This window comes from Arvicanthis niloticus, chromosome 1 (assembly GCF_011762505.2).
Source record: "Arvicanthis niloticus isolate mArvNil1 chromosome 1, mArvNil1.pat.X, whole genome shotgun sequence".
Taxonomy (NCBI): Eukaryota; Metazoa; Chordata; class Mammalia; order Rodentia; family Muridae; genus Arvicanthis; species Arvicanthis niloticus.
This window is the reverse complement of record NC_047658.1, coordinates 7,033,487-7,060,811: the sequence shown is the minus strand read 5'-3', so window position 1 is coordinate 7,060,811 and position 27,325 is coordinate 7,033,487. Positions and strand designations below refer to the sequence as shown.

At 52.7% G+C, this 27,325-nt stretch overlaps 3 protein-coding genes across 5 annotated transcripts in view; 2 read left to right on the top strand and 1 right to left on the bottom strand.

Annotated features, from left to right (window-relative positions):
- The window catches only part of Pak4 (p21 (RAC1) activated kinase 4), a 38,550-nt gene extending 32,153 nt beyond the window's left edge, over window positions 1-6,397 (top strand). For all 3 annotated transcript variants that reach the window (XM_034519874.2, XM_076930729.1, XM_076930733.1), the window contains 7 exons: window positions 261-719; window positions 883-1,314; window positions 2,407-2,540; window positions 2,819-2,945; window positions 4,437-4,562; window positions 5,015-5,149; window positions 5,484-6,397. In XM_034519874.2, coding sequence (XP_034375765.1) covers window positions 261-719; window positions 883-1,314; window positions 2,407-2,540; window positions 2,819-2,945; window positions 4,437-4,562; window positions 5,015-5,149; window positions 5,484-5,639 — 1,569 coding nt within the window. In that variant the 3' untranslated portion in view covers window positions 5,640-6,397. The remainder of the gene's footprint in view (window positions 1-260; window positions 720-882; window positions 1,315-2,406; window positions 2,541-2,818; window positions 2,946-4,436; window positions 4,563-5,014; window positions 5,150-5,483) is intronic.
- Window positions 6,398-17,601: 11,204 nt separating this feature from the next.
- Nccrp1 (NCCRP1, F-box associated domain containing) lies at window positions 17,602-20,748 on the top strand. The gene is made up of 6 exons (XM_034515325.2): window positions 17,602-17,960; window positions 18,331-18,393; window positions 18,480-18,531; window positions 19,387-19,482; window positions 20,171-20,309; window positions 20,439-20,748. The coding sequence occupies exons 1-6, from the start codon at window positions 17,651-17,653 to the stop codon at window positions 20,577-20,579; spliced, it is 801 nt and encodes a 266-aa protein (XP_034371216.1). The 5' UTR covers window positions 17,602-17,650; the 3' UTR covers window positions 20,580-20,748.
- A 2,130-nt stretch (window positions 20,749-22,878) lies between these two features.
- On the bottom strand, window positions 22,879-24,167 carry Sycn (syncollin). Its single transcript, XM_034490545.2, has 2 exons — window positions 23,742-24,167; window positions 22,879-23,037 (listed from the first exon to the last, which is right to left on the bottom strand). Exons 1-2 carry the CDS (start codon window positions 24,134-24,136, stop codon window positions 23,028-23,030), a joined length of 405 nt encoding a protein of 134 aa, XP_034346436.1. The 5' UTR covers window positions 24,137-24,167; the 3' UTR covers window positions 22,879-23,027.
- Between the last annotated feature and the right edge of the window lie 3,158 nt (window positions 24,168-27,325).

Below are 27,325 nucleotides of genomic sequence, written 5' to 3'. Positions count from 1 at the left end.
TCCACAGGGCAGAGCTTGCTGCCAGGCTGGGAGCCAAGGAAAGTCAAGAGGCACTTGTTGGGGGAGCACCCAGAGTGGGTGGTGGGCATGACAGCAGTACCTGGGGCACTGCAGGTCCCCTGCCACTCCAGCCCATCATCATCAAGCCATCACTTCACCTGTGTCTGTCTTGTTTCTGTGTTGTATTGTCTTTTCTGTGTCGGATGCACGACCCGTGTCCTCTCCTTCCTGGCTCTACCCTGCCATTGCCTGGGCCCCAGACCATCGTGCGGGGCAGCAAAGGTGCCAAGGATGGGGCTCTCACACTGCTGCTTGACGAATTTGAGAACATGTCGGTGACACGCTCCAACTCCCTGCGCAGAGAGAGTCCACCACCACCTGCCCGTGCCCACCAGGAGAATGGAATGCTGGAGGAGCGGGCAGCCCCGTCCAGAACGGCCCCTGACAAAGCTGGAAGCAGAGCCCGGGCCACAGGCCACAGTGAGACAGGCAGTAGCAGTGGTGACAGACGGCGGGTGGGGCCAGAGAAGAGGCCCAAGTCTTCAAGGGAGAGCCCAGGAGGGCCCCAGGAGGCCTCCCGCGATAAACGCCCCCTCTCGGGGCCTGACGTCAGCACTCCTCAGCCTGGCAGTCTGACCAGTGGGACAAAACTAGCAGCGGGCAGGCCCTTTAACACATACCCACGGGCTGACACGGACCACCCACCCCGGGGTGCCCAGGTAACCCATCTTCCACTTTAGCACCTAAGTGTCCACTCCATTGCTTCCTTACCCCCCTCTGTCCCCAGTCCAGACCCTAGCGCATTTCTCATCCTGATCACCCGTCATCTGGATGGGGAGAACTAATGCAGTCTCCACTTACAGCGCCTTTCTTCTGTTGCAGGGGGAGCCACACACCATGGCCCCTAATGGGCCATCAGCCACAGGCCTATCTGCTCCTCAGTCTTCCTCCTCCCGGCCTCCCACCCGAGCCCCGCCCAGCCCAGGAGTGCTGGGCCCCCATGCCTCTGAGCCCCAGTTGGCGCCCCCAGCACGTGCCCTTGCTGCCCCTGCTGTACCCCCTGCCCCTGGGGTCCCTGGGCCTCGCTCACCACAGCGGGAGCCTCAGCGAGTATCCCATGAGCAGTTCCGGGCTGCCCTGCAGCTGGTGGTGGACCCAGGGGACCCTCGTTCCTATCTAGACAACTTCATCAAGATCGGCGAGGGCTCCACAGGTATCGTGTGCATAGCCACTGTGCGCAGCTCAGGCAAACTGGTGGCCGTCAAGAAGATGGACTTGCGCAAGCAGCAGAGACGTGAACTGCTCTTCAATGAGGTGGGTGCTGGCCGGGAAGCCCAGTACTCTGTCCTCCACTCCACAGTTGTCCCAGCCTTGAGACGGTCATCCCAAGTGCCCATGACTTTGTTCCAGCTAGTCCTGGACCTGTGTTCTCCCTCCAGACCTCTTCTCCTCTCAGAGTTCCTGTCTCTGGGATGCTCTGCCATACCTGTCTCCAGACCACAGCCCAGTAGCCCTTCCTCCAGTCCCACTTCTGTGAAGCCTCTTTCTCTCACCCTTGGGCTCCTGCTCCAGCTTTTCTCTCAGGCCTCCCCTGGACACTCCATATATAACATCCAGAGAGGAGTCCTTGGCTTTGCAGCCTTGACAGACACTCCTAGTGTCTCCCGGGTCCTCAAGTGGGAGTCCAGCTCCTTGCCCATCAGATCTATTCCCAGCTAGCTCAGAGCCAGGCACTTGGTTCAACCCAATTTCTGGCTCTGGGTGTCAGCCTTGGCATCCATCACAAAGGCAGTTCTGAAGTGTGTGGGTATGACAGGTACCCCCTGCCCCTACTACAGGAGTCCCCTGCGGTCCTGCTCGGAGGCTGTCGGGCTGCTTGCCTGTTACCTAATACTTCTACCTCACCTGTTCCACAGCCCACATCCCAGGGCTCCTTCCACACCATGAATTCCTCCTCACGCTCAGCCTGCTCCTCTGGTCCCTGTAAGCAGTGTTCCCCGCCACCCTCATCACCCAGACCTCTCCACGTCAGTCAGTCCTCCATCTGAGTGCTCCATTAAGGTGCACCACATGCATACATGCGCACGCGCACACACAGCTTTCCCTTCATACCTGCTTGTCCTCCTGGCCTCTTTACTTCTCCAGATGCCCCCTGATAGTCAGACCACTAAAAGACCGGCCAGGACTGGTCAGAACTAGAGACCCTACATGGTGTAGGAGTCCAGGGTGTACCCCTAGAATGAATTGGTCGCCCTCAGGCCGGCCTCCAGGTCTTCTTGGCTTTGGAGAGGGAACAGCTGGAGTGAGCTAGTTGGCCAGCATACAACCTGCTAGAAGGTGGAGGGGGGCTGGCTGGTGCCAGGGCTGCAGGTACCCACAGTGCCGGCGCTGACTCTGCCCTGCCAGGTGGTGATCATGCGTGACTACCGACATGAGAACGTGGTGGAGATGTACAACAGCTACCTGGTGGGCGACGAGCTCTGGGTGGTCATGGAGTTCCTGGAGGGAGGCGCCCTCACAGACATTGTCACCCACACCAGGTACTGGAGGGCAACCTGCTGCCTCGTGTGCTCCCAGGGGTGGAGCTGGGACCCTTTAGGCTCTGGTGATAGACAGGTGTCCTCCAGAGTGTGGGTGGGGCAGTGAGGACAGACACAGGATGGGGTCATAGCATGTTGGCTCCCCGACCCCTATTGAGGCAGGTGTTTGTGACCTCTGGATGTCCTAAGCAGGGTGGGGCTCTTAGCTCCCCTGTCCCCCAGGGTGGGACACAGGAGGCAGGGCCCTGAGTACTCAGTTGCTCCTTCTGCCCACACAGGATGAACGAGGAGCAGATTGCTGCCGTGTGCCTGGCTGTGCTTCAGGCACTGTCTGTGCTCCACGCCCAGGGTGTCATCCACCGTGACATCAAGAGTGACTCCATCTTGCTGACCCACGATGGCCGGGTGAGTGGGCGGGAGGCTGGATATGTGTGGCTTTCTGTCTGCAGGGACAGCGTGAGGGAGAGAACGGCGCTGTTCCTTAGCTTATCATCGTGGTAGAGCAGAATGGAGCCACACAGCTCCCTTCTCAGTGGCCAGGAGATGGGAGGAGGCATGCTGAGGGCCTGCTCCCCTTCACACCCACATTCGTGACAGCTCCTGTCCCCGTTAGTCCTCTGGAAACCCACAGACAGGCCCCTCTCACCCAGCCTCCTCCAGCTGATTTTCAGGCTAACCTGTCACCCAGTGCTGGGTCCTTGCCTTACCCTCTGCCTCTGTGGCACATGAGCCTCTAGTGACTAGAGGGGCAGCTGGCTGATTTGTCCCTTGCAGAGAAGGGGTCCCATTGGTGGAATGCACTGTCATTGTAGAACTGGAAGCTAGACACCTGACCAGGGCCCAGTGAGGAAGGGCTTGTGCAGCAGCGGCGGCTCTGGGCGACATGCTTCCCAGCCAAGCAGCTGGCCTGCCTCTCCTGTTTTCTTTCATTTTATTTTTGATTTGACAACAGGGTCTCACTGCGTAGCCCCTGGCTGGCCTGGAACTTGGTGTGTAGATAAGGCTGGCCTTGAATTTACAGGGATCCACCTGTTCCACACCTAGGTTTTTTTTGTTTTATTTTTTTGTTTGTTTGTTTTAGTTTTTTTTTTTTTTTTTTTTTTTTTTTTTTTTTTTTTTTTTTTTTTTTTGTAAATGAGACACTGTCTTCTGTGTGTCCATGGCTGGCCTGGTACTTGCTGCATGCCCAGGCTGGCCTCTAACTCCTGTCTTGGACTCCTGAGAGCTGAGACTCTGAGCATGCTCCACTAGCTCTTCCCCTTCCCCTTCCTCCGTCAGGACTCCGAAGGGCCTCATCCCCCTGGCTCTCAGGCATTGGACCAGGCTCGCTGTGGACCCAAGCTTCCCTAGTGGTCCTTGTGCCATTCTGGATGCCGCCTCCCCCACTTTAGCCAGCCAGGTTGGAGCACAGGGTTGACCAGACCTCCGGCAGTTGGGACCCTGTGATGTGAAGCTGGCTATGCTGGCTTCCCCCTTTTAGACTGAGATCTTGACTCTGAATCTAGGGCCATGGGTGAGTCAGCTAGTATCCATAGTCTACGAGGACATGATTTCTGGGGGCCAGAAGAGTCACAGATAACATGAAGAGGGTCCATGGCTCCAAAATGGTGTAAGTCCTGGGTACTAGCTGTAGCAGAGGTCCGTCCTCTTGGACCAGTGACTAGAGCGCTCCTTTCCCCCAGGCCCTGGCTCTCAGAGCGCAGTCTGTCCTGGTCTCTGCTGAGCCTTTGCTGTCTACAAGGCTTGAGCCACATCACCTAAGAACCTCCAGACACCTGAGGGCCCTGCCAGTAGGGAGCAGAGCTGGCCTTACCCCTGCTGCTCAAGGGGAGCCCATGTGTCTGAAGGCAGTCAGGTAGGCGGGCACCTCTGACCTGCAGCCCCTGTCTGCCTCAGGTGAAGCTGTCCGACTTCGGGTTTTGTGCCCAGGTGAGCAAGGAGGTGCCTCGGAGGAAGTCGCTGGTGGGCACCCCGTACTGGATGGCCCCAGAGCTCATCTCCCGCCTTCCCTATGGGCCAGAGGTAAGCCCGGGAGGGGCCCAGCTACCCAATCCCAAGCGGCCTGCAGGAAGGTGGCCAGAGCTTCCATTATCTGTTGGAAACACCAGGCTGACGGCAGGGGAGCCGGTGCTGCTAGGGAAAGAGTGGCATTGTCCTTCTGGCTGTCGTCACCTGAGCCTGCTACTTGACGCTGCAGCTACCTAGCCGTGAGACATTTCGAGTCGGCATACTTGGTCCCCATAAGGCAGGGGCAGACCTGAGCAGGGGTCTTGGGTCTGTCTTAGTAAGGATGACTTGTGAGTGACAGAATGGGGCCTGGACTCACTTAGCAGTCTGTGGCAGCTGCTGTTGCCTACGCCTGAGAAGTCGGGGTAGGCAGGCTCCCACTGTCCACAGGACAGAGGCCACTCCTGGAGCTGGCAGAGGATTGGCTGCCCTCTGCCCTCAGCACTATGGTCCCTTTCCCATCCTAGGTGGATATCTGGTCACTGGGGGTGATGGTGATTGAGATGGTGGATGGGGAACCCCCCTACTTCAACGAGCCACCCCTCAAAGCCATGAAGATGATTCGGGATAACCTGCCACCCCGATTGAAGAACCTGCACAAGGTGAGCAGAGCAAGCTGTACCATTGCTGACTCCTGGTGGCTCCCCAGCCCCAGGGACTGGGTCCCCTGAGCCCATGGCTACCACAGAGCTTGCCTGACTGCAGGGCTGTATATTGGGGAACTTGCATGTGGGAAGAGGCTGCCTTCAGCTTCTTGCCAGTCCAAAAGAGTGGGGAGGAGAGGAGCCATAGGAGATTCTGACGTGAGCTTTACAGCCCAGTGGTAACGCCTAAGACTTCTCTGACCCTCCTTAGATGCCATCAGCCCACAGGACATTATAGGAAAGTGGACCCACAGCAAGTAACCCTGTCCTCCTGAACTGTGCTCCCTCACAGGCATCACCGTCTCTGAAAGGCTTCTTGGATCGCCTGCTGGTGCGTGACCCAGCGCAGCGGGCCACTGCTGCTGAGCTGCTGAAGCACCCATTCCTCACTAAGGCGGGGCCGCCAGCCAGCATCGTGCCCCTTATGCGCCAACACCGAACCAGATGAGCCCGAGCCTAGTCCTGAACCAAAGAGTCCCGGGCCACCCTGCCCGGCAGAGGCCAGTAGAGGGCCAGCCGGCTCCCACAGCCCATGAGATACTCGAGGGCACCGCCGTCACTGTGCTGGGGCCTTCGTGGGGCCCTACTACTGAACTCTGGTTTTGATTCCATGACTTGTTAAGCCACACCAGGACATGTGGGAGCAAGTGAGGGTCCCAGGACAGGCCATGCCCTGGGCGGTGTCTACAGGAGAGAAGACGGCTGCCCCATCACTGGAAATGTGCATCAGGGGCCACTGAGGCAGAGCAGATACTATGAGAAAGGTGTGTGTGTGAGAGAGAGAGTGAGAAGAGAGTGAGAGAGCGTGCACGCACAAACCAAGAAAGTCCAGCTCCTCTGTCCTCAGCCTTCCTGGTGCCAGCCCCTGACCCTGAGCCATTGAAGGGTCAATCATGAATGTTTGAAGAGTGGCCTTTTCCCAGAGCCCCCCACCCTCTTTCCATAGGAGACATGGGGCCTCCCCTTCCCCCAACCTCTGCAGCAAATGACTACTGCACCCGACAGCCTCCGTTTTCTAGAAGTCTATTTATATTGTCATTTTATAACACTAGCTGTGTCTCTGTCTCAGCCTAGAAACAGATGATCCCTGACCTATGGCGTGGCTGGCCCAGGGACAGAGCCACTTTGAAGAATCAGGCTCCTGTCCCCCACCCTGCCACCAATCCCTCAAGTTAGTTTTACAATTAAAGTATTTTCTTGTTTTTTTGGGGGTGTGTGTGTATATATGTGTGGTGTATGGAGGCGACTGCCCAGCTGTGTAGTAAGGTAAGTTTGGGGACTGGGCCTGTGAACCCAGGCATCATGGGAGAGATACTCCGCCCTACTCCCTATGTGGGGCAAGTGGGCCCCAACTCTGGAAGCAGCCTGTTGGCCAGAGTTGTTTTTCAAGTGCTGAAGTTTCCCCATCCCAGTGGCCTGGGATTATTTTTTCCTCTTTTTATTTTTAATTTCTTTGGGACGGGGTTTCACTACATAGTTTAGGCTGGCCTACATTCATTATGTAGCCCAGGTTGGCTTCAAACTTGCCGCACTCCCCTGCCTCTGTCTCCTAACGTACATGGCCTCGTCTGGAAATGTTACACTATTTGATGTTGATCCTGTTGAGCATAGGAACCAGTAAATGAGCCGTTTGTTAAGTTAGTTAATGGGCTTTTTTGAGGCTGAGTTGCCTGGAGCTACCTGCTCAGGACCCTTATTCAAGGAGAGCATCTTCAAGGCCACCCTGGGGAGGAAGGATGTTACAGCAGTGAACACTCCACACACACCCATCGCAGCCTCTGAAATTCCCCAGGGGCAGCTAGCCTGGCAGTGAGGGCCAGTTGAGCACCGGGACTCTGGCTCAGTGCCGTCCAGCCCACCCCATGTTTACTGCCATCCAGCTGTGGCCTCCAGAGGGTCAGGCCTGTTTGTGGTGGGGCCATACTAAGTGCCTGGTGACTTTACAGGTGTAGCTATGGCAGTGTGAGAAGCAGCTGCTGCTGTTAGGAATGGGGGCTTGGCTGGAGTGGGGTCCTCTGTAAAGAAACAGGCCCAAATTGACAGAAGAAAAGAGGAAACCAACATACGTCCAAAGATACGTTTTAGGCCTGACTGCTAATATTGAGGAGATGGACCTTGGGCTGGGGTGTGGCTCGGTTGGTAGAGCACTGGCCCTGAGTCCAGTCTCTAGCACTATATAAGTCAAACCAGACCTGGTGCTGTATGCTTGTCATCTAGAACTCAGCCTGGTGGCAGTTTTCAGAAAGAGGCAGCCAGGGCTGCATGAGATGATGAAGCAAAAAAGCTGAAGGTGGTAGTGTGTGCCTTTAATCCCAGCACTTGGTAGACAGAAGCAAGTGAATCTCTGTGAGTTTGAGGTCAATGTGATCTACAGTCAGGACTGTATAAATGGGGCTTTGTCTCAAGAGAAAAACCAATGAGACATAGCAAACATTAAAGAACTCAAGCTTATTCCAGAGAGCAAGCCCAGAGGAATAACTCACTCTGCTTAGGGGGGCTGGTGAACCAGAGGAGTATTAAGAACATTCCCAAGCCCTGTGGCTGAGAGCCTGAACTCCCTGTGATGCCGCTGGCAGCTGAACCTCTGGGAGGTACCATGCTACAAATGAAGACATGCCCTAGAACAGTCACCTGCCTTACCACATGCCCTACTCCAAGTTGACGGCTGGTTTGGGTGCCTTCACTGTCCTGCATTTGGAAGGGGTGGTTCTTGGTTTCACAATGGGAGCAGCTGCAAGAGGCCCAGTCCTCTCCCAGCTCTGCCTCCTGCTCCTAATCACCTGTGCAGAAGTGTCCCCAAGGATCAGCCACTTGCTGTCAGGAATACCTAACTCCCTGACTCTCAGTCAGGATTTACTGCACAGATGTCAGTCACACATTAGGAGGACTGGAGGGGCCAAAAGGCCAATTACCCAGATGCCCATGGGGGGTGGAGGGGCACTGTCACAAGAGTGCTAGACAGAATAGAGGGGTCTGTGGTATTACCAAACCCTGGACAAGAAGGTCACACCTGTGCCATGGACAGAGCAGAATGGCTTCTCCCAGCTGCCCACTCTGAACTTGAAGAGTCTTCCCAGGTATAGACTTCTTGGTCCACTGTCAAGGATGTTTTTACAGTGTGCTTTCTCGGTACCTCTAGACTGACAGAATCAGGGACCCCAGGCGAACATGGGGGGGGGTCACGTGTGCCACCTGCAGTGGCAGCACAGTCCAAGGATGAAATTGTCAACTTGCTTTGTCCAAATGCAACTGGCCAGACACCACACTCTCCAAGCAATGAATCAACTCAGCTGGGTGGGAAGGTGGTTGACGCATGGGGCCCAAGTGCAGGTGGGTGACAGAGATGTTTATTCTGCCTGCCAGAGGGGCGTGGCCAAGAACCAAAACCAAGTATTCATCCTTGGTCCACCCTGAGAATTTGCAAATGTGATTTCCTGTGTTCCACCCAGGCTGAATCAGAACCTGGGTTGGCCCATCCATCTGTATGTCAACTGGGATTCTGATGTCTACTCCATTATAGAAACCCCAGAAACGAGGCAACCTTTCTGTGCTAAACACGCAACTGGGATTCTTTCTTCAAGTAGCAGGGACTCCAGCCTTCCTCTGCCCTCTCTCCTGGGAGTATAACCCCCCACAAAAAAGGACTGACTCCTTTAAGGATTTGAGCCAGGGATTACACCACCTCTTCATTGGCTAGGTGTTTGGCCACGCCCAGGGGCAAGGCGGGGCTGGAAAATGTAGTCCTTGCTTTGGCGAGGACTCGAGAAGCCCCACCCCGGTGGCTCATTGGATTTCCTGGGTTTGACCCTAGGAACTGAGGTTTACTGACACATCAGAGTTCAGAGACAGATGTGTGCAGGGGTCCCCATACAAGAAAGGTGACCTCTGCAAAGAGGGAAAAGAGATTGTTAAATAACAGTTCTCAGGAATTCTACAAAAGAGAGGGCAGCCTGCTGGCTGTCAAGAACGTTCAGCTGGTAAAGGTGCCTGCTGTCAAGCCTAATGATCTGAGTTCGATCCCCGGCATTCACATGGGAAAAGGAGAGAACCAACTTCTGTAAATTGTCCCCTGACACAGACAAAAACAAATGAATACATTATTAAAGTTTCTTAAAGGCAGCCTGGTTTTGTGCTGCCCAGAACAGGACCCCCAGGCACATGTGTGTGGATATTTAATTTTAACCTAATGTGTAACTCACTCTTTGCCTACCATCCATGAGACCCTGGATGTAATTCTGAGCACCACAAAGCTATACAAAAATTAACATAAAATGAAATTTAGCAGTAGGGTGGCTAAGAGCACTGGCTCCCTTTGCAGAGGACCCATTCAACTTCCAGAGCCACCATGGCAGGCGGCTCACATGTGGTCCCGCGAGCGCGCTAGGAAACTGACTAGTGTGTCCCCATATTAGTGTTTTTAACTGCTGAGCCGGCCCTCCAGCCTCATTTTTTTCTCTCTTTCTCTCATTTTTTTACTCAGTCTAGAATCTCAGCTCTGGAAACGATTCCAACCACTCATGTTCAGGGTGGATCTTCCTCTCAGTTAACTTGATCTAGAAACTTCCACACAGATGTCTGAGGAACAGATGCCTGTCTCCTTGGTGACTTTAAACCCTGTCAGTTTGACAATATTAACCATTTCATTCCCATAAGTCCCCCTCCTCAGGTGTTTGGTCACAGCAATGTGACCAAGAGCTGACAGAAAAAAAGTCCACGACTGCAGAGCCAAAATAAGACATCTGAAATAAAACTATATAAAGAACATAACTGAACAAATAAAATGAACAAAAATAGTTAATAATATAAAAATCAAGATGTTTCACTGACACCAGACATGACAGCAGCACACAGGAGTCTGAAGTAGGAGGAGAGCCTGGGCTACAGAGTGAGACCATGGCTCAAAATGAATTAAGTAATTAAATAATTTGGAATAGTCAAGTTTCAGAATGAGGAAAATATTTGCAAACATTCACACTAATTAGATAACCAAGAAAGAAAAAGAGCCATTTTATCAGGGACACAGACAAAGGTGTGAGCAGTCAGGTTGGAGAAAGAGCCCAGAGGTCATGAGGTCAAGCACAAGGCTCTGACTCATTAGCCAAGAAATGCAAATGCAAAGCAGAGTGCCATTGCACACTACCTATCCAGAAAAAAATAAGTTGGCTGGTGTGCTCCCTCATGATGGATCAGTGACACCAGGGACGTGGGCTGAAAGCTCTAAAACCAGGAGCCAAGTCTTCCATTCAAAAATAATAAATGCTGCGGGGCTAAGTAGATGGCTCGACTGGTAAACGTGCCCTCCCCGTAAGCATGAAGTTCTGAGTTCAAATCCCCAGAACCCAAGTAAGGCTAAGGGATTGTAGCTTGTGTCTGTAAACCCAGGGCTCCTACTGTAAGACAGGAGAGATAAACAGGAGAATCTCTGAAAGCTTGTGGACCTGCTGGTCTGGGGTCTGCAACATCTCAAGCAAAGTGGAAGGCAAAGATTGTCAATTGGGGTTTGCCTATGACCTCATGCACTGTGGTACTCCTGGATCTGCACTTGCACACAAGAACATGCACATGTGCAAGCACATGCAAGCAACACACACACAAACACACACAGTAAGGTGGAGGATGCAGCTCAGTGGTAGAGCCCCTGCCTAGAATGCCCCAGTGAGGGGCTGGGGTCGTGGCTCAGTGGTAGAGCCCCTGCCTAGAATGCCCCAGTGAGGGGCTGGGGTCGTGGCTCAGTGGTAGAGCCTCTGCCTAGAATCCCCCAGTGAGGGGCTGGGGGCGTGGCTCAGTGGTAGAGCCCCTGCCTAGAGTCCCCCAGTGAGGGGCTGGGGGCGTGGCTCAGTGGTAGAGCCCCTGCCTAGAATCCCCCAGTGAGGAGCTGGGGGCGTGGCTCAGTGGTAGAGCCCCTGCCTAGAATCCCCAGTGAGGGGCTGGGGGTGTACATATATTGCTCCCGAGAGCAGATCCGGATCACACTGTTTCCTCCCATCAAACAACATTCAACCCAATCTGTTCTTCTTCCCTACCAATTTCACTGTTGCTTCGCACTCCTGCACCTCTGACCTATGCCCTCGTCCCACCCCTGCGTGCCACCCTCTAGCAGGCAGAAGACCTGGATTCGTGAGGCACATACTGATTTTGCAGCAGAGTAAAGATATGCACTTATGTTGCCTGGGCACGGTTCCTCAGCAGGGCAGCGTCTGGCCTTCATGTACTTCCTGCCCAGCAGGCATGGCTGCAGCCCGTTTTGGGACAAATAGTAAACAGAGTTTGTGGAGGCCATGCCCTAGCAAGGCAACATTCTAGCAGGGTGAGCCAGATGGTGACCTAGAGAGCCACAGATTCAGACACAGTCATAGATCACAGTGAGGGCAAGAAGCAAGGACGAGGTGTGACAGCGTAGAAGAGCAGTGTGGGTACTGCGTGCCCAGGCTCAGCACTATGCTAGGCCTGGGTCTGGAGGCACCAAGCTCGTAGGAAAGATTCAGAAGGCTGTCTACAGCTGAGGAAGTGACAAGCTGGAGACAGCCTCCAGAGCATCAGTAAAGCCTTGCAGGAGGAGCATGTGCAAAGGCCATGGAGTGGGAAAGAAGGTGGAGGCGTGCAGGCTGGGCAGACCGTGAGAGCACAGTCAGAAGTAAGCGTGGAGCTAAGCCAGCTCCAGCAGGGTAAGAGCGGGAACTGTGAGTCCGAGCAGCTCTCTGCTCCTGCACAGTGATTCTTGTGCTCTTGTTCTTGTGGTGTTGGGAACAGAGCTCAGAGTCTGTTCCACAGTGTCCACTATGGGAGGAGTCCCAGACCATAGCAAGAGAAGTTCAGCCTGTTGTGCTGGTGAACTAGGAGTTTAGCCTGAGCTACTCAGTCAGAGTCTGACTCGGAATAAAGTAAAACAGGGGTTGGAATATAGTGGCAGAACACACATAGTGCCTAGAACCCCCAGTGAGGGGCTGGGGGCATGGCTCAGTGGTAGAGCCCCTGCCTAGAATCCCAGAGTGAGGGGCTGAGGACCCCAGAGCAGCTCTACCAGGGAGGGGGCTGTGGAATCTTTACAGGGTCATGTTTTGCTAGCAAGACTTCTGGTTCCTGGACTGATCTTGTTTGTTTGTTTTTCTTTTTTCTTTTTCTTTTTCTTTTTTTCTTTTTCTTTTCTTTTTCTTTTTTTTTTTTTTTTTAAGACAGGGTTTCTCTGTATAGCCTTGGCTGTCCTGGAACTCCCTCGGTAGACCAGGCTGGCCTCGAACTCAGAAATCTGCCTGCCTCTGCCTCCCAAGTGCTGGGATTAAAGGCATGAGCTGCCACCACCCGGCCTCCTGGCCTGATCTTAATTCCCCTTTACTTCCCAGCTGTGGGTGAAGCTCTTCCATCCCCACATGCTCCCCACGTAGTGTCGCTGAATAACAAGGCTAATGATGACCTCTGATGCCTCCAAAACTGTGAGCCAAAATGACCTTTCCTGTTACCAACTTGACTAGTCTCCAGGTTTTTGCCACTATTGTTTTTTCTCTCTCTCTCTCTCTCTCTCTCTCTCTCTCTCTCTCTCTCTCTCTCTCTCTCTCTCTCTATCTCTTTCTTGGGGTTTCATGTGTCCTACGGTTGTTTGTGAACTTTCAATCTTAAACTCTTGCCTCCACCTTCTGGAGGGGAATCCACTAGGTCCCATTTTCTCCCGTGCTGAGGATCAATCCCAGAGTTCTGAGCATGCTAGGCCAGCACCCTGCACCTGCAGACTGGGCTCTGCCGCAGTCCAGTTCTGTTCATCGTAAGCTAACACAGGCCTCCCTGGGGAGAACTAGGGCACATGTTCATCTTATTTTACCTCGTCATGTGACCAGTGGTCCACGAGGCTCACTGCTTCACTTATTTTCCTCTTACTGGCTTTGTAGAAATCTCCATAAGTGGGGTGTAGAGAAAATGACTGGACTGTTTTATTTCCTCTCAAGAGATAATTAACACATGATAAATGCGCTCATTTAAAATACACCTGGATGCATTTTAACAAATGAATGTGTCCATGTAACAACCATAGTTAAAGTAGAACTTTGTAGGCCAGGTGTGGTGGCTCAAGCCTGTAGTCCCAGCACTTGGGAGGCAGAAGCAGGAGGATCTTTGTGAGTTCAAGGCCAGCCTGGTCTACAAAGTGAGAATTTGTATCAGAGAAAGAAAGAAAGAAAGAAAGAAAGAAAGAAAGAAAGAAAGAAAGAAAGAAGGAAGGAAGGAAACAAACTAGCTTCTGGCTGTAATTCCTTTGGTCTCTAAGGGCCACCAACACGATTCCTTCAATGCTGGCTTAATCTCGCCTTACCAGATTTTATATAAATGGAATCACACTGTAGGTACCATTGTTTTAATTGTCCTTTATTATTCTGAGAGAGATGCTTAGACTCAGCCAAACATCTCCATTGTCACGTCTGTGGAGAGCTCGTTTCTTTACGTGTTGAGTAGAAGCCCAGTGTATGAATGTACCAGAGTCAATTGGTTAGCTCTCTGTTGCTACAACAAAGTGCCAGAGACCTTTACTTTAAAAAAGAAGATGAAAATAAATACATAAATAAATAAAGCCCAGCAATGGTGGCGCACACCTTTAGTCCCAGCACTTGGGAGGCAGAGGCAGGTGGATTTCTGAGTTCGAGGCCAGCCTGGTCTACAGAGTGAGTTCCAGGACAGCCAGGGCTACACAGAGAAACCCTGTCTTGAACCCTCCCCTCCCCCAAAAAATAAAAATAAAACAGCAGATGAGGCTGGAGTGATACGGCAGCAGTTAAGAGCAGATGTTGCTTTTCCAGAGAACTGGGATTCAATTCCCAGAACTCACAGGGCGGTTTGCAACCATCTGTGGCTCTGCTTCCTGGGGTCTGTCTGATTTCTTCTTCTGGCCTCTGTGGGCACCAGACATATATGCAGGCAAACAAATACTCATAAAATAATAAAAAGGCAGAGCACTGTGAGTTCTAAGCCAGCCTTATCTACACAAGTCCTAGCAAGAGCTACAGGTAGAGGCCCTATCTAAAATAATATTGTTAAAAAGAGGAAAGGCTGAAATGTAAATAAATAAAATAACCAATAAAAAAAAAGAAATCCTGCTAGAATTCTGCACCAATACTGTTTTAAGTAAAAAAAAAAAAAAAAAAAAAAAAGAGGAAAGGTTTAATTTGGCTCATGGTTTCACGGTCTTGCTTCCCCCATGACCTTGCTGCTTCTGGTCACTGTGGGAACGCACAGTAGAGTCAAGACACTAATTCACGGTGGCCAGCAAATGAAGGAGCTAAATGGAGAAGGACAGGAGTCCCGCTGTCTTCTTCAAGGGGGATACCCTGGGGACCAGAGAATGTCCTACTAGTCCCCATCTCTAAAAGGTTTACTCACTTTCTATTAATACAAAGATGGAGACCATGCCCTTAACACACGAGCTTTTGTGAGCATTCCAGATCTTACTTATATGTTACCTCTCCGGGTGTTAATCCAGGTGTGTGCACTCGGACTCTTCCAGTATGGTGCTGCTGTGACCAGCATGGAGATCCACCCGAATGAACATGTGCTTTAACTGTTCTTGGCTAAACGACACACTGGGGACAGTCTTGATCTTCTAGTGGCAAGAGCAGAAGCTGACAACTTACTGTGGGAATCTACTTGCTTTGCCAGGGCATAAGCCGTACACGCAAATTCCTCATAATCAGGCAAACGTGGTTCTTGGAGGTTCTAGGGCCCATCCCAGACTTCTGTGAGGAAACAAGGACCTCCCCAGTGAATCAGACATGCCCCAGGATTTGTAAACCACTGAGTACAGAGACGCAGGCAAGGAGGGAAAAAAAGCCTAAGATAGGCCTGGGGGTGTGACTCAGTGGTAGAGCCCCTCTGCCTAGAATCCCCCAGTGAGGGGCTGGGGGCGTGGCTCAGTGGTAGAGCCTCTGCCTAGAATCCCCCAGTGAGGGGCTGGGGGCGTGGCTCAGTGGTAGAGCCCCTGCCTAGAATCCCCCAGTGGGGGGCTGGGGGTGTGGCTCAGTGGTAGAGCCCCTGCCTAGAATCCCCCAGTGAGGGGCTGGGGGCGTGGCTCAGTGGTAGAGCCCCCACCTAGAATCCCCCAGTGAGGAGCTGGGGGCGTGGCTCAGTGGTAGAGCCCCTGCCTAGAATCCCCCAGTGAGGGGCTGGGGGCGTGGCTCAGTGGTAGAGCCCCCACCTAGAATCCCCCAGTGAGGAGCTGGGGGCGTGGCTCAGTGGTAGAGCCTCTGCCTAGAATCCCCCAGTGAGGGGCTGGGCACGTGGCTCAGTGGTAGAGCCCCTGCCTAGAATCCCCCAGTGAGGGTCTGGGGGGCGTGGCTTAGTGCTAATGTCCCCGGCCAACATTGTCATCTGGAATTTGAGAGCAGCCTGAATGAACCACACAGGAACATATTTTCAAGCAAAAGAAAACAAACAAGTAAAAGACATCAAAATAGCATAAAGACAAATTAGTTTCGGTCAGAGGGAGGGAGATGGGTAAGGCTATTGGAGAAGATTATGACCAAGGTCCATTTTATAACCATGCCTGTATACACGTGTATGAATTAGGAAAGAATAAATACATTTTAGAAAGAAATGCCTCTCTTGGTTCTTTTGGGGGTGTTCCTCTTTCAGGTCTCTGCAGGCCACAGCCACACCCTGCCCTGGATTCTGGCCTCACTCATGAGTGGCCTCCTCCCACCCACCATGACAGGCCCGAGGTAGGTGGGAGGCAGAGGGGCGTGTTCTGCGGTGGCCCAAGGAGTGTATGTGGTCTTGGGTGTGCCCTGGGGCTCTGCTGGTGTTTTCTGGGAACCTGTTGAGGTGTGGCAGGGTGACACCTGAAAGGTATATTTGTCACCTCAGCCCTCCTAGGGTCCTAGTGAATTCCAGCTCTTTAGTGTACCCCTGTTTCCTGCCTCAGTTCTCTGAGCTATGCATGGAGATGTTATTTGTCATTCGCTGCCACTTCAGCACAGGGCTCTTAGGAAGCTGAATGGGTTTAACTGCCCCACATCACCACGGTCCCATGACTGAGTTTCTTGATTTAAATCTGATCGCTGTTGTGCATACCTGGGACTTCCTGTCTGTCCAACTTGCTTTGTCCTTGCTGTGAAACCTCAAGTGAGTCACTAGACCTCTCTGTGTCTCCGTTTCTTCATTGACAAGATGGGTGTAACAACAGGGTGGACTTTCCAGGGATGTGGATATGAAGATGGGATAGCTTACATCACTTACGGGCTAGGGCATGAGCTCCACTTCCCGGTGTCTGTCTGCGGCCATCTTGTTTTCTGAAGGACAGGCAGCGCAGAAGTGTGCGGGCCTGGCCTGGGAGTGTGGGGATGGGCATGGGGATCGAATGGTAGGACACACAGGGCATGGTGAGGCAAGCTCGTGCACAATCATTTGGCCGATAGAAGCAGCAAGTCTAGCCTGGGCTACATAGCAAGTTCAAAAACCAGCCTGGGCTAAGGTTTTGTCTGGAAACAAAACACAAAAGCAACAAACAACAACAGAAGCCAGTAGTAGCTGGCCCAGGGCTGTTGTCCGAGAGATAGCGATTGGAGAATTCAGGCCTTGTATCTGTATCTGCTTATAAACTACCCACCATCTTTCTGCTCCTCGTCTTCCTTAGTGAAACGTGTTTAAGAGCAACAACGCCGAGGAGCGCTCTGGCAAGCAGAGGCACCAAAGCTCCCACTGCTGATGGTGTCTGCCTAGGGAGAACCAGACCGGGCGGGAAATGGGGCCACAGACAGGAAGTGGCCTTGGGTATCTGGCCCTACAGGTTCCTCACGCCCCAAAGTCCTGCCTGCATTGTGCCCCATCCTCTCTCAGGGAGGAAGCAGGGAGGGACACAGTTACCCAGGAAAAATAGACTGTCGGGGCTACTGCCTCCAGACCCTTCCGGATTCCCCACCTCTGATGCCCCCGTCTATGCTTCCAGCCTCACTCGGATTAACCCATTTCTCTCTCCAGGACCAAAAAAATAAAAAATAAAAATTCTGAGAGCCTCAAGTGTGTCCCAGGAGACAGCCTGAGGCTGGACCCCTGCCCATTCCGGCAGGGGGAAGGGGATGTTGGCCTTAACTGACCTCAGTTTTGCCAGGCCAGCCTTAAGGAGGGGGATACACACCATTAGAGAGCTTGACATTAGCCCCAGGGGTCAGGAGAGATCCTCAGCTGGCCCTGAAGAAACTCTGGCAGAAGAATGAGAAGTTGAGGAGGCTGGGTCTGGACCACGTTTGAAGGAGGAGGCTGGTGGCTGGACCACTGGGTCTGGGGTGGGGGGGGAGGGCTGGGGGCCTGGAACGCTAGGTCAGGAGGAGGAAAGCTGAGCTCCTGGTCTGAGGGAGGAGGGCCCCCGGGGCTCAGATCCTTCCCCTAACACGCCCTCTCTTAAAATGCCTAATGGTTTGCCCCGCCCCTCCGCCCCCAGTTAACCTGGATCTTGGGAACCAGGATCCAGTCGCCCAAACCTTAGGGATGGAGAAGACACCGGACAGAGACGCGCTCAGTGGCAGGATGGAAGCGGAGGGGTCCCAGAACTCCGAGGAACTGCCACCGCATCCTCAGTCCCCGCCACCACCGCCATCCCCAAGGTCTCCCACGTCCCCGGTGACCCCCGAGCTCCCGCAGCCCAATGCACCGACCGAGGTTGAAGCCAGGCAGCTGCTAGTAGAAGAATGGGGACCCCTGAGTGGGAAGCTGGAGCTGCCCCCGAGCGTCAGCTGGCGGCTGCTGTTCCTGGAGCGGCCACTCTACCGCAACCTGCTCAGCTCACCCAACCCAGAAGGTGGGGACGCAGCCTGGAGACTCCTGGCGCGCTGCTCAGATCCTCGGTCTCTTCATCTTTCTTTGCGGCTCCTGTCTATTTCTCTCGGCAGGCATCTCTGCCCCGTCGGTCATTGCACTTCTGTATCTCTCTATCTCGGTCCTACTCTGCATCTTGTCTCTCTGTGTCTGTCTCTGTTTCTCTCCCTCCTCTGCCCCTTTCTCTAGATTTCTTCCAGAGCTCCAGAGACTCACCATAACCGCCCACCAACATCCTTAGCCTCTGCTAGGCTGGTCCAACCCGGTTCCTGCCCTTCCAGTGTAGCCCCAGGGGTAGGAAGACTTGAGGAGGTGGGCACTGGCCTGAGGCGCCATTCCCTTGTGTGATTCAGGCATTAATATCTACCAGCCGGCGCCCCCTACGGGTCCTACCCGGAAACCACTGAAGGAGCTGGGTAAGCACTGGGGGCTCTGCCCTGGAGGGAGGATGGTGCCCTTCAAGGAATGTCCCACCAATCCTTCTATCCTCCTCACTGGCCAGGTAATTTCCGTGGATGGTACATTACTACTGAGAACCTCCAGGGGCCACTCAGGTGAGTTGCCACAGGGCCTGGGGGTGAGAGTGGGGGAGGAAGAATTACTCTCTTCTCCTCTAGCTTTCTTTGTTGAGGCGCCTGCAGAGGGGCCTTTCTTCCTCTAGCGACAGGGTTAGTCATAATTGATTGCCTATGAAACATGCAACATAGGCGCCCAAGATGTCTGGCCAACACACAGTAGGTATTTGATAAACCTTGAGCTCACCCCTTCCCTGGGAGTCACAACTCCAGTTCAGCTCCTAAACGGTGGATGAGAGGGTGTAATTCAGGGGCTCAGAGTCAAATCCCAGCTTTTCTAAATTGTTTTTTGTTTTTAAATGAACTGATTAAAGTATCCCTTAAACTAGATAAAGCTCTAGGTTTTGTGAGGTTTTTTTTTTGTTTTTTTTTGTTTTTTTTTTTTGGACTGAGCCACGCCCCCAGCCCCTCACTGGGAGATTCTGGATAAGTGCTCTCCTGATGAGCCATGCTCCTAGTCTGGTTTTTGTTTTGTTTGTTTTGTTTGTTTGTTTTGTGTGGGTTTTTTTTCTTTTTTTGAGGTAGGGTCTCGCTAAGTTGCCCAAGTAGGCCTTGAATCCTCTAACTCAGCCACTAGAGCAGCTGAGATTCCAGGCCTGGATTCAGTCATCACCTGAAGTGTCAGCTCTGTCCTGGGACAGAGGGTTTGTGTATATTGTTCTCCAGGGTCTCCTGGGAACCAAGACTGTCAGCTCCTCCTGTGCAGGGGGGTAGGGGCTGAAGGGGAGGGGGTCTCCTGCTGTACCTAGAGCTCTGTCACCATGCTTTCTGCTTCCTGGGAGACCTCAGGACTGTGGGATTGCCAGGCCCATCTCCTCTCTTGTTTGTCTGCAGCTGGACCGTGAAGGAACAGTGCGTGAACCTGCTAGCCAAGAAGCTATGGGAGGAGCTGCTGGATGACGAACAGCCTGACATCACCATCATGGACTGGTGTGCCCCACCCTCCCTGACCGCCTGACCATGCCATCCAAGGCTCCCCAGAGCTCAGGCTTCCTTGTTCCCGAGGGCCTGAGCCTCTCCCCCATCAACACACCTTGGCTCTATGGTCTCATCTGGTCCTGCCCTCCTCTAGCCCCAACCTTTCAGGTGTCAGCTGGGTGGGTTCCCTCTGGGCCAGGCTTTTCCTTTATCCCTCACCCAACACCCCTGAAGCCTGTGCCACTCTGATTTTTAAGACTCATTTTTCTCCTATTAAGGAGATAGTTTCTTTCACACAGCTCCAATTGGAAGCCTACCCCTGTCATATGGAGAGGTCATATATGAATTTGCTCCAAAGCCCTACGTTCCCCACCCTACCCCTAAACTCTACCAGCACCCTCTTTCTGCTGTTCTTACCCTCTGCCTGTACCCCATATAACCTCAACTTCTGTCTGTACCCCTCCATCTACAGATGTAGCCGTCACTATTGGTGACATATCTACACTCCCCCCTTCCCCCCTTCCCCCCCCCCCCCCCCCCCCGCCACCCCTCCGACAGTGGGCCTCAGAGTACAGAGCATGGAGTTGTTTTGGTCTCCGCCAGCCTAGATCTGGAGATTGTGTGGCTGGGCCTAGGACCAGGACTAGGGGATGAGATGACGTTGTGGCTGCATGACAGTCACAGCCTGAACCTCCTCCAGGTTCGAGGACAGCCGCCTAGACCAGTGTGTTTATGAGTTGCACGTCTGGCTGCTAGCAGCTGACCGCCGCACGGTCATTGCCCAGCACCACGTGGCCCCTCGAACCAATGGGAGAGGACCCCCTGGCCGCTGGGTTCAGGTAGGATGCGCTGCCAGGTCCAGCCCACACAGGTGTTCTTTCCCAAGACCTTGGGCAGAGGGAAGAAGGGATGTCAGCAGGCTGATGGGACCCTGGTGAGACTTTCTTCCTAACTCTGGGCTGCCACAGGTGTCCCACGTCTTCCGCCAGTACGGCCCCGGAGTGCGCTTTGTCCATTTCCAGCACAAGACTAAGAACCGCATGGAGCCTGGGGGACTGCGGAGGACAAGGGTGACCGACTCCTCCGTGTCGGTGCAGCTCCGGGAGTGACCTCTGACCGGGCTCTCCTGGTCTGATGTGGTCGATCCTTTGGAAGTCCCTAGTGTTTGTCACCTCTGAGCCCTTGGCGTTTCTATGATGCTTCCTGGCTTCTGCCCATCCTGTGTGCTTAGCAACAGTCTGACCCCTCCTCACCCCCACCCTCCCTCCTCACCCCCCGACCCTCCCTCCTCACCCCCCGACCCTCCCTCCTCACCTCCCCACCCTCCCTCCTCACCCCCCACCCACCCTCCTCATCTCTTTGATGCCTCCTTACCTTCTGCCTGACCCCTCTTTACCTCCCTGTGCCCCTCCTTAACCCCCCATCCCTACTCATCCTCCGACCCTCTTCCTCCCTGACCACCTCATCCTTCTGACCTTTCCTCCCCTTCAGGACCTTCAGCGTCCCCCCACCCCCTTCACCTCTGGTGTGTGACTCTGGGCAGGGCCGCCCCTTGCAGACCAACTGCCTGTCTCATGTTGGTGAATAAACCTTCCGAGAGTGGCTCTAAGAAAACACTGGGCTCCAAGAGGCTGGTTGTCGGCCTGCTCTCTGTTCGTTAAACGCCCACAGTCCACATCTCACCCACTCAGCCAATCCTTGAACTTCTGTGACCTCTGGATCTTTTTCATTGACCATGACTTCTGAACTGTTTTTTGCTGTGCTGGTAATCAAACTCAGGTTGTTCTGTGTACACTGGACAAGTTTCCTACCACTGAACTATATCCCCAGAGCTCTATTTATTATTGAAATTCTGTGACTGGGTCTAGTTAAGGGGCCCAGGCTGGCTTTTAATTTTCAGTCTTCTGTCTCAGCCTTTTGAGTAGCTGAGGTTCCATGTCTAGTCTGACCTCTAGTTTTTCCTTCTACTTTGTGGGTCCTGGAGATCTGACTGAGGTTGTAAGAATTGGTTGCAAGCCCCTATATGTGCTAATCCATCTCATAGGCCCCTGACAGCTGATCTTTTTGATCTCCCAGTGTGTGCCCCTGAGGTATTGCCACTTACCTCTTCTTCCTCATCCCTTAACTCTCAGAATCTCCCCAAATCCCAGTCCTATCTGCAGTCTACCCTGGATTTCATTCCTGCAGGGCTCTTCCCATCTTTCTGCCCAGTACATCCCAGACTCACCCAAACCAGGCAGCCACTAAAAACCCCATGCTTGGGGCACCGGTGAAGCAGAGCTCACAACCTGAACAGAAATGTAAATTTAAACTAAAGTGTCTTCTGTATGTCAGGGCAGGGATGTTAAATGTAATTAAAACCCAGTGTCAAGTCTTTAACTCCAGCTCCTAAGAAGGCTGAGGTAAAGGCTCCCAAGTTAAAGGATAGCCTGGGCAACTTAGACAGACCTTGTTCCAGAATAAGTAAAAGAGGGATGTGGGTGTGACTCAGCAGTAGAGCCCCTGCCTAGAATCCCCCAGTGAGGGGCTGGGGGTGTGGCTCAGTGGTAGAGCCCCTGTCTAGAATCCTCCAGTGAGGGGCTGGGGGCGTGGCTCAGTGGTAGAGCCCTGCCTAGAATCCCCCAGTGAGGGGCTGGGGGCGTGGCTCAGTGGTAGAGTCCCTGCCTAGAATCCCCCAGTGAGGGGCTGGGGGTGTGGCTCAGTGGTAGAGCCCCTGCCTAGAATCCCCCAGTGAGGGGCTGGGGGTGTGGCTCAGTGGTAGAGCCCCTGTCTAGAATCCTCCAGTGAGGGGCTGGGGGCGTGGCTCAGTGGTAGAGCCCTGCCTAGAATCCCCCAGTGAGGGGCTGGGGGCGTGGCTCAGTGGTAGAGTCCCTGCCTAGAATCCCCCAGTGAGGGGCTGGGGGTGTGGCTCAGTGGTAGAGCCCCTGCCTAGAATCCCCCAGTGAGGGGCTGGGGGCGTGGCTCAGTGGTAGAGCCCCTGCCTAGAATCCCCCAGTGAGGGGCTGGGGGCGTGGCTCAGTGGTAGAGCCCCTGCCTAGAATCCCCCAGTGAGGGGCTGGGGGCGTGGCTCAGTGGTAGAGCCTCTGCCTAGAATCCAATACACAATGGTTCTAGGCTGGCACGAGGTTCTAGAATGACCCTGATGTTCTAGGCATTAATGTTAAGAGTCTGTAACTCCTCCATAGGAAGAGAAATATTTACCGGAAGTAAACAAGAAGTGTTTAAATACTTAGACAGCAGCCAGCAGTGCTTGCTTTTGCCCCTGGATGTCTTTGTTCACCCTGACCCCAAGTTACAATCTAAGGTTGTGTCCCCAGTATGGCCCTACTCAGATCTGATCTCTCTGCTCTTCCTATTCTATCTGGCCCTGGGTGTTAGGTCTCAAACACACGCAGATGTCACACAGGGTTGTAACTTCGAGAGGGCTGTATTACAGGACAGCTACGATAGCAGGCAGTGGGGTCATCTCGCCTCCTGGCTCTTGGGCCACAGCAATCCCCAAGGACAGGCTGGGTAGGGCTCATCACTGTGCAGAATTAGAGATGACCCTCAAGGCATCAATAGCACCTGTAATAGAAACATGAATTCCCAACAGGGAGTGCCAGGACAGAGATGTCCCATGTGGGAAGGCTTGAGGAGGGGTTCACAGCTCAGGGTCAGGAGCTTGGGGTCCTGGCCTGGAAGGTTTGGGGGGCTGGTGATTTTTTTGAGGGATTCTGCTGGGCTGGTTTAGGATGCTGTTACAGTGAACTAGAAGATTCCTGAGGTCTGTGGGCCTTGGGATGATTGCTGGACCTGGAGACCCCCAGGATTGGGTCTGGGAGATCTACAAATGGTTTCTGGGATTGGGGCTGATCTAGACAGAGTTGGTGGGGGTGGAAGGTTAGACCAGACTGACTCTTCAAGATTTGGGACTAGGGTCGTGAGGTTTTTAAGTCTCAGAGTTGGATCTAGGGGCTTATAAGGCAGGGCTGCTTTAGGGGTCTAAGGGCCCCAGAGGAGCCAGTGATCTTCTCATTCTGAGGCCAGGAACCTCATGCAAGTGCAGAATTAGGGCCATACTGGGTAGAAGATCTTCTAGAATGGAGGCACAAGTTGGATGGGGTGTATATTTCCTAGTATGAGGAGCCTAGAGTTTGTCTAAGAGATTTGAGGTAGGGGGTGAAGGCCATAGTATAGAAGTTAACAGGGTTAGTCTGGAGGGTGTACTCAGAGATGGGACCTCCAGGAACAGTTTTGGGTTTGGGTGGTGGGCCTGGGTAGGGACTCACTTGCAGTAGAGTCCAGAGATGGCGTTGGACCAGTCTCCGAAGATGCCTCTGCGGTATTCTTCCAGGCGAGGGTAGGTACCCGCAGAGAACTTGTGTGTCTTGCCACGCTTACCGGGGAGAGACCACACAGTGAGCTCGCAGCGCTGGGCCACTACCAGAGACGATGCAGTGTTAGACCAGTCCGAGGGCAGGAAGGGCAGGTCAGCGCCTGGCTCCACTGACAGCTCAGGGCCCTGGCAGCAGTTGTCATAGTAGGGGTCACTCTTCTCATAGAGCCTGGCGCAAGTGCGTGTCCCATCTGACTTCTTCAGATCTGCGGGCACCGGGCAAGTGCCATGGGCGCCGGGGACAGCCACCAGGGCTAAAGCCAGCAGCAGCGGGCACAGCAGGTGCATGGTGACAATGGATCATGAGAGATCTGAGGTGCATTTATGTGTCTGACCCATGGGAAGAGAGAAGCTGTGAGATAAAGACTTGGGAGGAACGAGGACACGCCCCCTGCCCTAGGCGCTGGAGACCTCACTGGTCAGCTTGGAAAACCTCACACCATTGAACAGTAAATGCAAGATGGGAATAAGACTCTAACGCCTTGGAGTCTGCCTGGGCAAAGACAGTCAAGGGGTTGGAGATGGGGCTCAGAGTGTTTGCCTAGCGCCCCGGGAAGCCTGGGATTTGATCCTTTGCCATTATTTACAGAGTAGCTGCAGTGGGGAAGGCAATGAGGAGGTAGAGGCACGGGGATCAGGGGGCTCAAAGTTATCCTTGGCTACAAAGCAAATTGGAGGCTACCTTGGGATGTCTTTGGGATCCTGGGTGAATGGGAGATAGATAGATGATAGATAGATAGATAGATAGATAGATAGATAGATAGATAGATGATAGATACATAGATAGATGGATGATAGATAGGAAGGAGATGACTTGGAGGTTCAGACTCTTGAAGAGGACCATAATCCAGGGGATTCGTCACTTTTGGCCTCTATGGACACCTTACAATCACATGTATACACACCCACAGAGACATACATGTGTACACATAATTAAAAAAATAAATCAAGTATTTTAAATAAGTCAGGGCTGGAGAGATGGCTCAGCAGGAAAACCTGAGTTCTGAGTCCCAGCACCCATGGGAATGTGGCCCTGTGCACCTGTAATACCAACACTGCAGAGGGCAGAGGCAGGAGGATGGCCAAGACTTGCTGACTGGCAACCTAGCTCCAGGTTCAGTGAGAGACCCTGTCTCTCAGGGTCAGATCAGAATAGACAGATCAGTCCTCCTGTGGCCTCTGTGTACACATGCACACTAATGCACATATCCCACACATATGTGCATATGCCACACACATGCACATGGGCACGTAAAAAGGGAAGGGAAACATGAAAGGGAAAGGCAGCTAAAAATGTTGACACAGACCTCGAATCCCAGCATTGAGAAACCTGAGGTAGGAGGAGAGAGAGCTGTGGGCCAGCCTAGGCTACAGAGCAAGACTGTTTGTAGAACCCAAAGGGCTAGGGATATTAACTTAATTAAATGAGTAATTTAGTGAATTTAAAAAGGTTCCCAAACTCTAGACATAGCTATCATATAAGAAGTGTTTACAAATTGACCAGAAGAGATGAGCCTCCTCTTCCCCACCCCTCTCTCCACAGGAGAGCACAGGCAGAGGAGAAGACAGGGGGCTCCCACCCTCACCCCTACCTCAAGAGCTGGAGTTACGTTTGTGTGTGGTTCTAGGTATAGAACCCACAGCCTCAGGCAAGCTACACTCCAGCCACGCCTGGAGGCTTTTCCCTCTTCCTCTTCTTCCTCCTCCTCTTCTTTATCTTCTTCCTCTTCTTCCTCATCCTCTTCCTCTTCCTCTTCCTCTTCTTCCTCTTCTTCCTCATCCTCTTCTTCCTCTTCCTCTTCTTTTAGTTTTCTGAGGTAGGATCTCAATATATAGCTGGCCTTAAACTTACAGCCATCTTCCTGTCTTTGCCTCCATAGTGCTGCGTTACAGACATGCACTGCCACACTACTCAGTTTCTTCATCTGGGAAATGGGCAGTGTTTTTTTCCAACACTGTCAGACTGTAACGATGACATCGGATGATTGATAGTGTGTTTTAGTGCCTATGATGGAAGTCAGTGATGGAGGGTGAGCCTAGCGTGTGTGAGAGGTAGTATTTTCATACTACCAAGTACGAAAAGCTTGCAAACATATGGACCAGAGTTCAGATTTAAATAACCAGGTGTTAAAGTCGAGCTGTCAACCACTGGGGAGGCAGAGACAGGCAGGGCCCCTGCTCTCCAGTGGGCACACTAGCTGAACTGGTAACTTCCAGGTTCCTGAAAGACCCTGTCTCAAAGATAAGTGGACGGTGGCTGGAAGAATGGCTCAGCAGTTAAGAGAACTGGCCTCAACTTCCAGAACCCACATGATGGTTTACAGCTGCTTGTAACTCCAATTCCGGTGGATCTAGCGCTCTCTTCTGGCCTTCACAGGTACTAGACACACATGTGGTGTACCCATATATGTAGAGCAAAATGATTGTAAAAATTTTTAAAATAAAAACAAGTTGAGAGCTGAATGGTGGGGTTCACCTTTAATCTCAGCACTGGAGAGGCAGAGGCAAGTGGAGATCTGTGAGTCTGGGGCTAGCCTGGTCTAACAAGTTCTAGGCAGCCATCCAGGGCTGCAAAATGAGACACTTTTTTTTGTTTTGTTTTGTTTTGTTTTTGAGACAGGATTTTTCTGTGGAGCCTTGGCTGTCCTGGAACTCACTCTGTAGACCAGGCTGGCCTTGAACTCAGAAATCCGCCTGCCTCTGCCTCCCAAGTGCTGGGATTAAAGGCATGGGCCACCTCTGCCCGGCAACAAGACACTTTCTTAAAAACAAACAAACAGGGCCGGGCAGTGGTGGCGCACGCCTTTAATCCCAGCACTTGGGAGGCAGAGGCAGGAGGATTTCTGAGTTCGAGGCCAGCCTGGTCTACAAAGTGAGTTCCAGGACAGCCCGGGCTACACAAGAAACCCTGTCTCGAAAAACCAAAAAAACAAAAAAAAACAAAAAACAAAAACAACAACAACAAACAAACAAACAAATAAAAACAAAAACAAAGCATATAAAGTGACTGAGGAAGGCTCTTACTTGATACTGACTTCTGACCTCTACATGTACACACTCACACACACACACTCACACTCACACACACTCACACACACACACTACACATATCCACATAACTTACATGAAGGTGAAAGGAAAAACACCAGTTTCCACAATATTTTCCTGTGTCCTCCTCATGCCTCTCCCCACTTCATGTACATACAAACAGTAATAATAAATATAATTTTAATAAAGCCAAAGATGTAACAGAATTGCCTACAGCACAAGATCACCTGGGGCCAGACCCTGACCCCTTCACGCTCCTGCACCTCACAGTAATAAGGTCAGAGGCTTGCACCATGACCCCTGTCCTCATGCATGCAAGGCAAGCCCTTTACCCACTGAGCCATCTCCCCAGCCCTGGAGCTTAGATCTGGCCTCTGCTGTGTACTTTTTGAGTGACCTTGGGCAAGGGCACTTAATCATTCTGAGTCT

Excerpts from the sequence above, each read along its gene's own strand:
- Nccrp1 (XM_034515325.2), top strand. The coding sequence starts at position 17,651 with ATGGAGAAGACACCGGACAGAGACGCGCTCAGTGGCAGGATGGAAGCG. Across the intron at positions 18,394-18,479 it reads GAAACCACTGAAGGAGCTGG|GTAATTTCCGTGGATGGTAC; the intron begins GTAAGCACTGGG and ends CTCACTGGCCAG. Across the intron at positions 19,483-20,170 it reads GACATCACCATCATGGACTG|GTTCGAGGACAGCCGCCTAG; the intron begins GTGTGCCCCACC and ends AACCTCCTCCAG.
- Sycn (XM_034490545.2), bottom strand. The coding sequence starts at position 24,136 with ATGCACCTGCTGTGCCCGCTGCTGCTGGCTTTAGCCCTGGTGGCTGTC.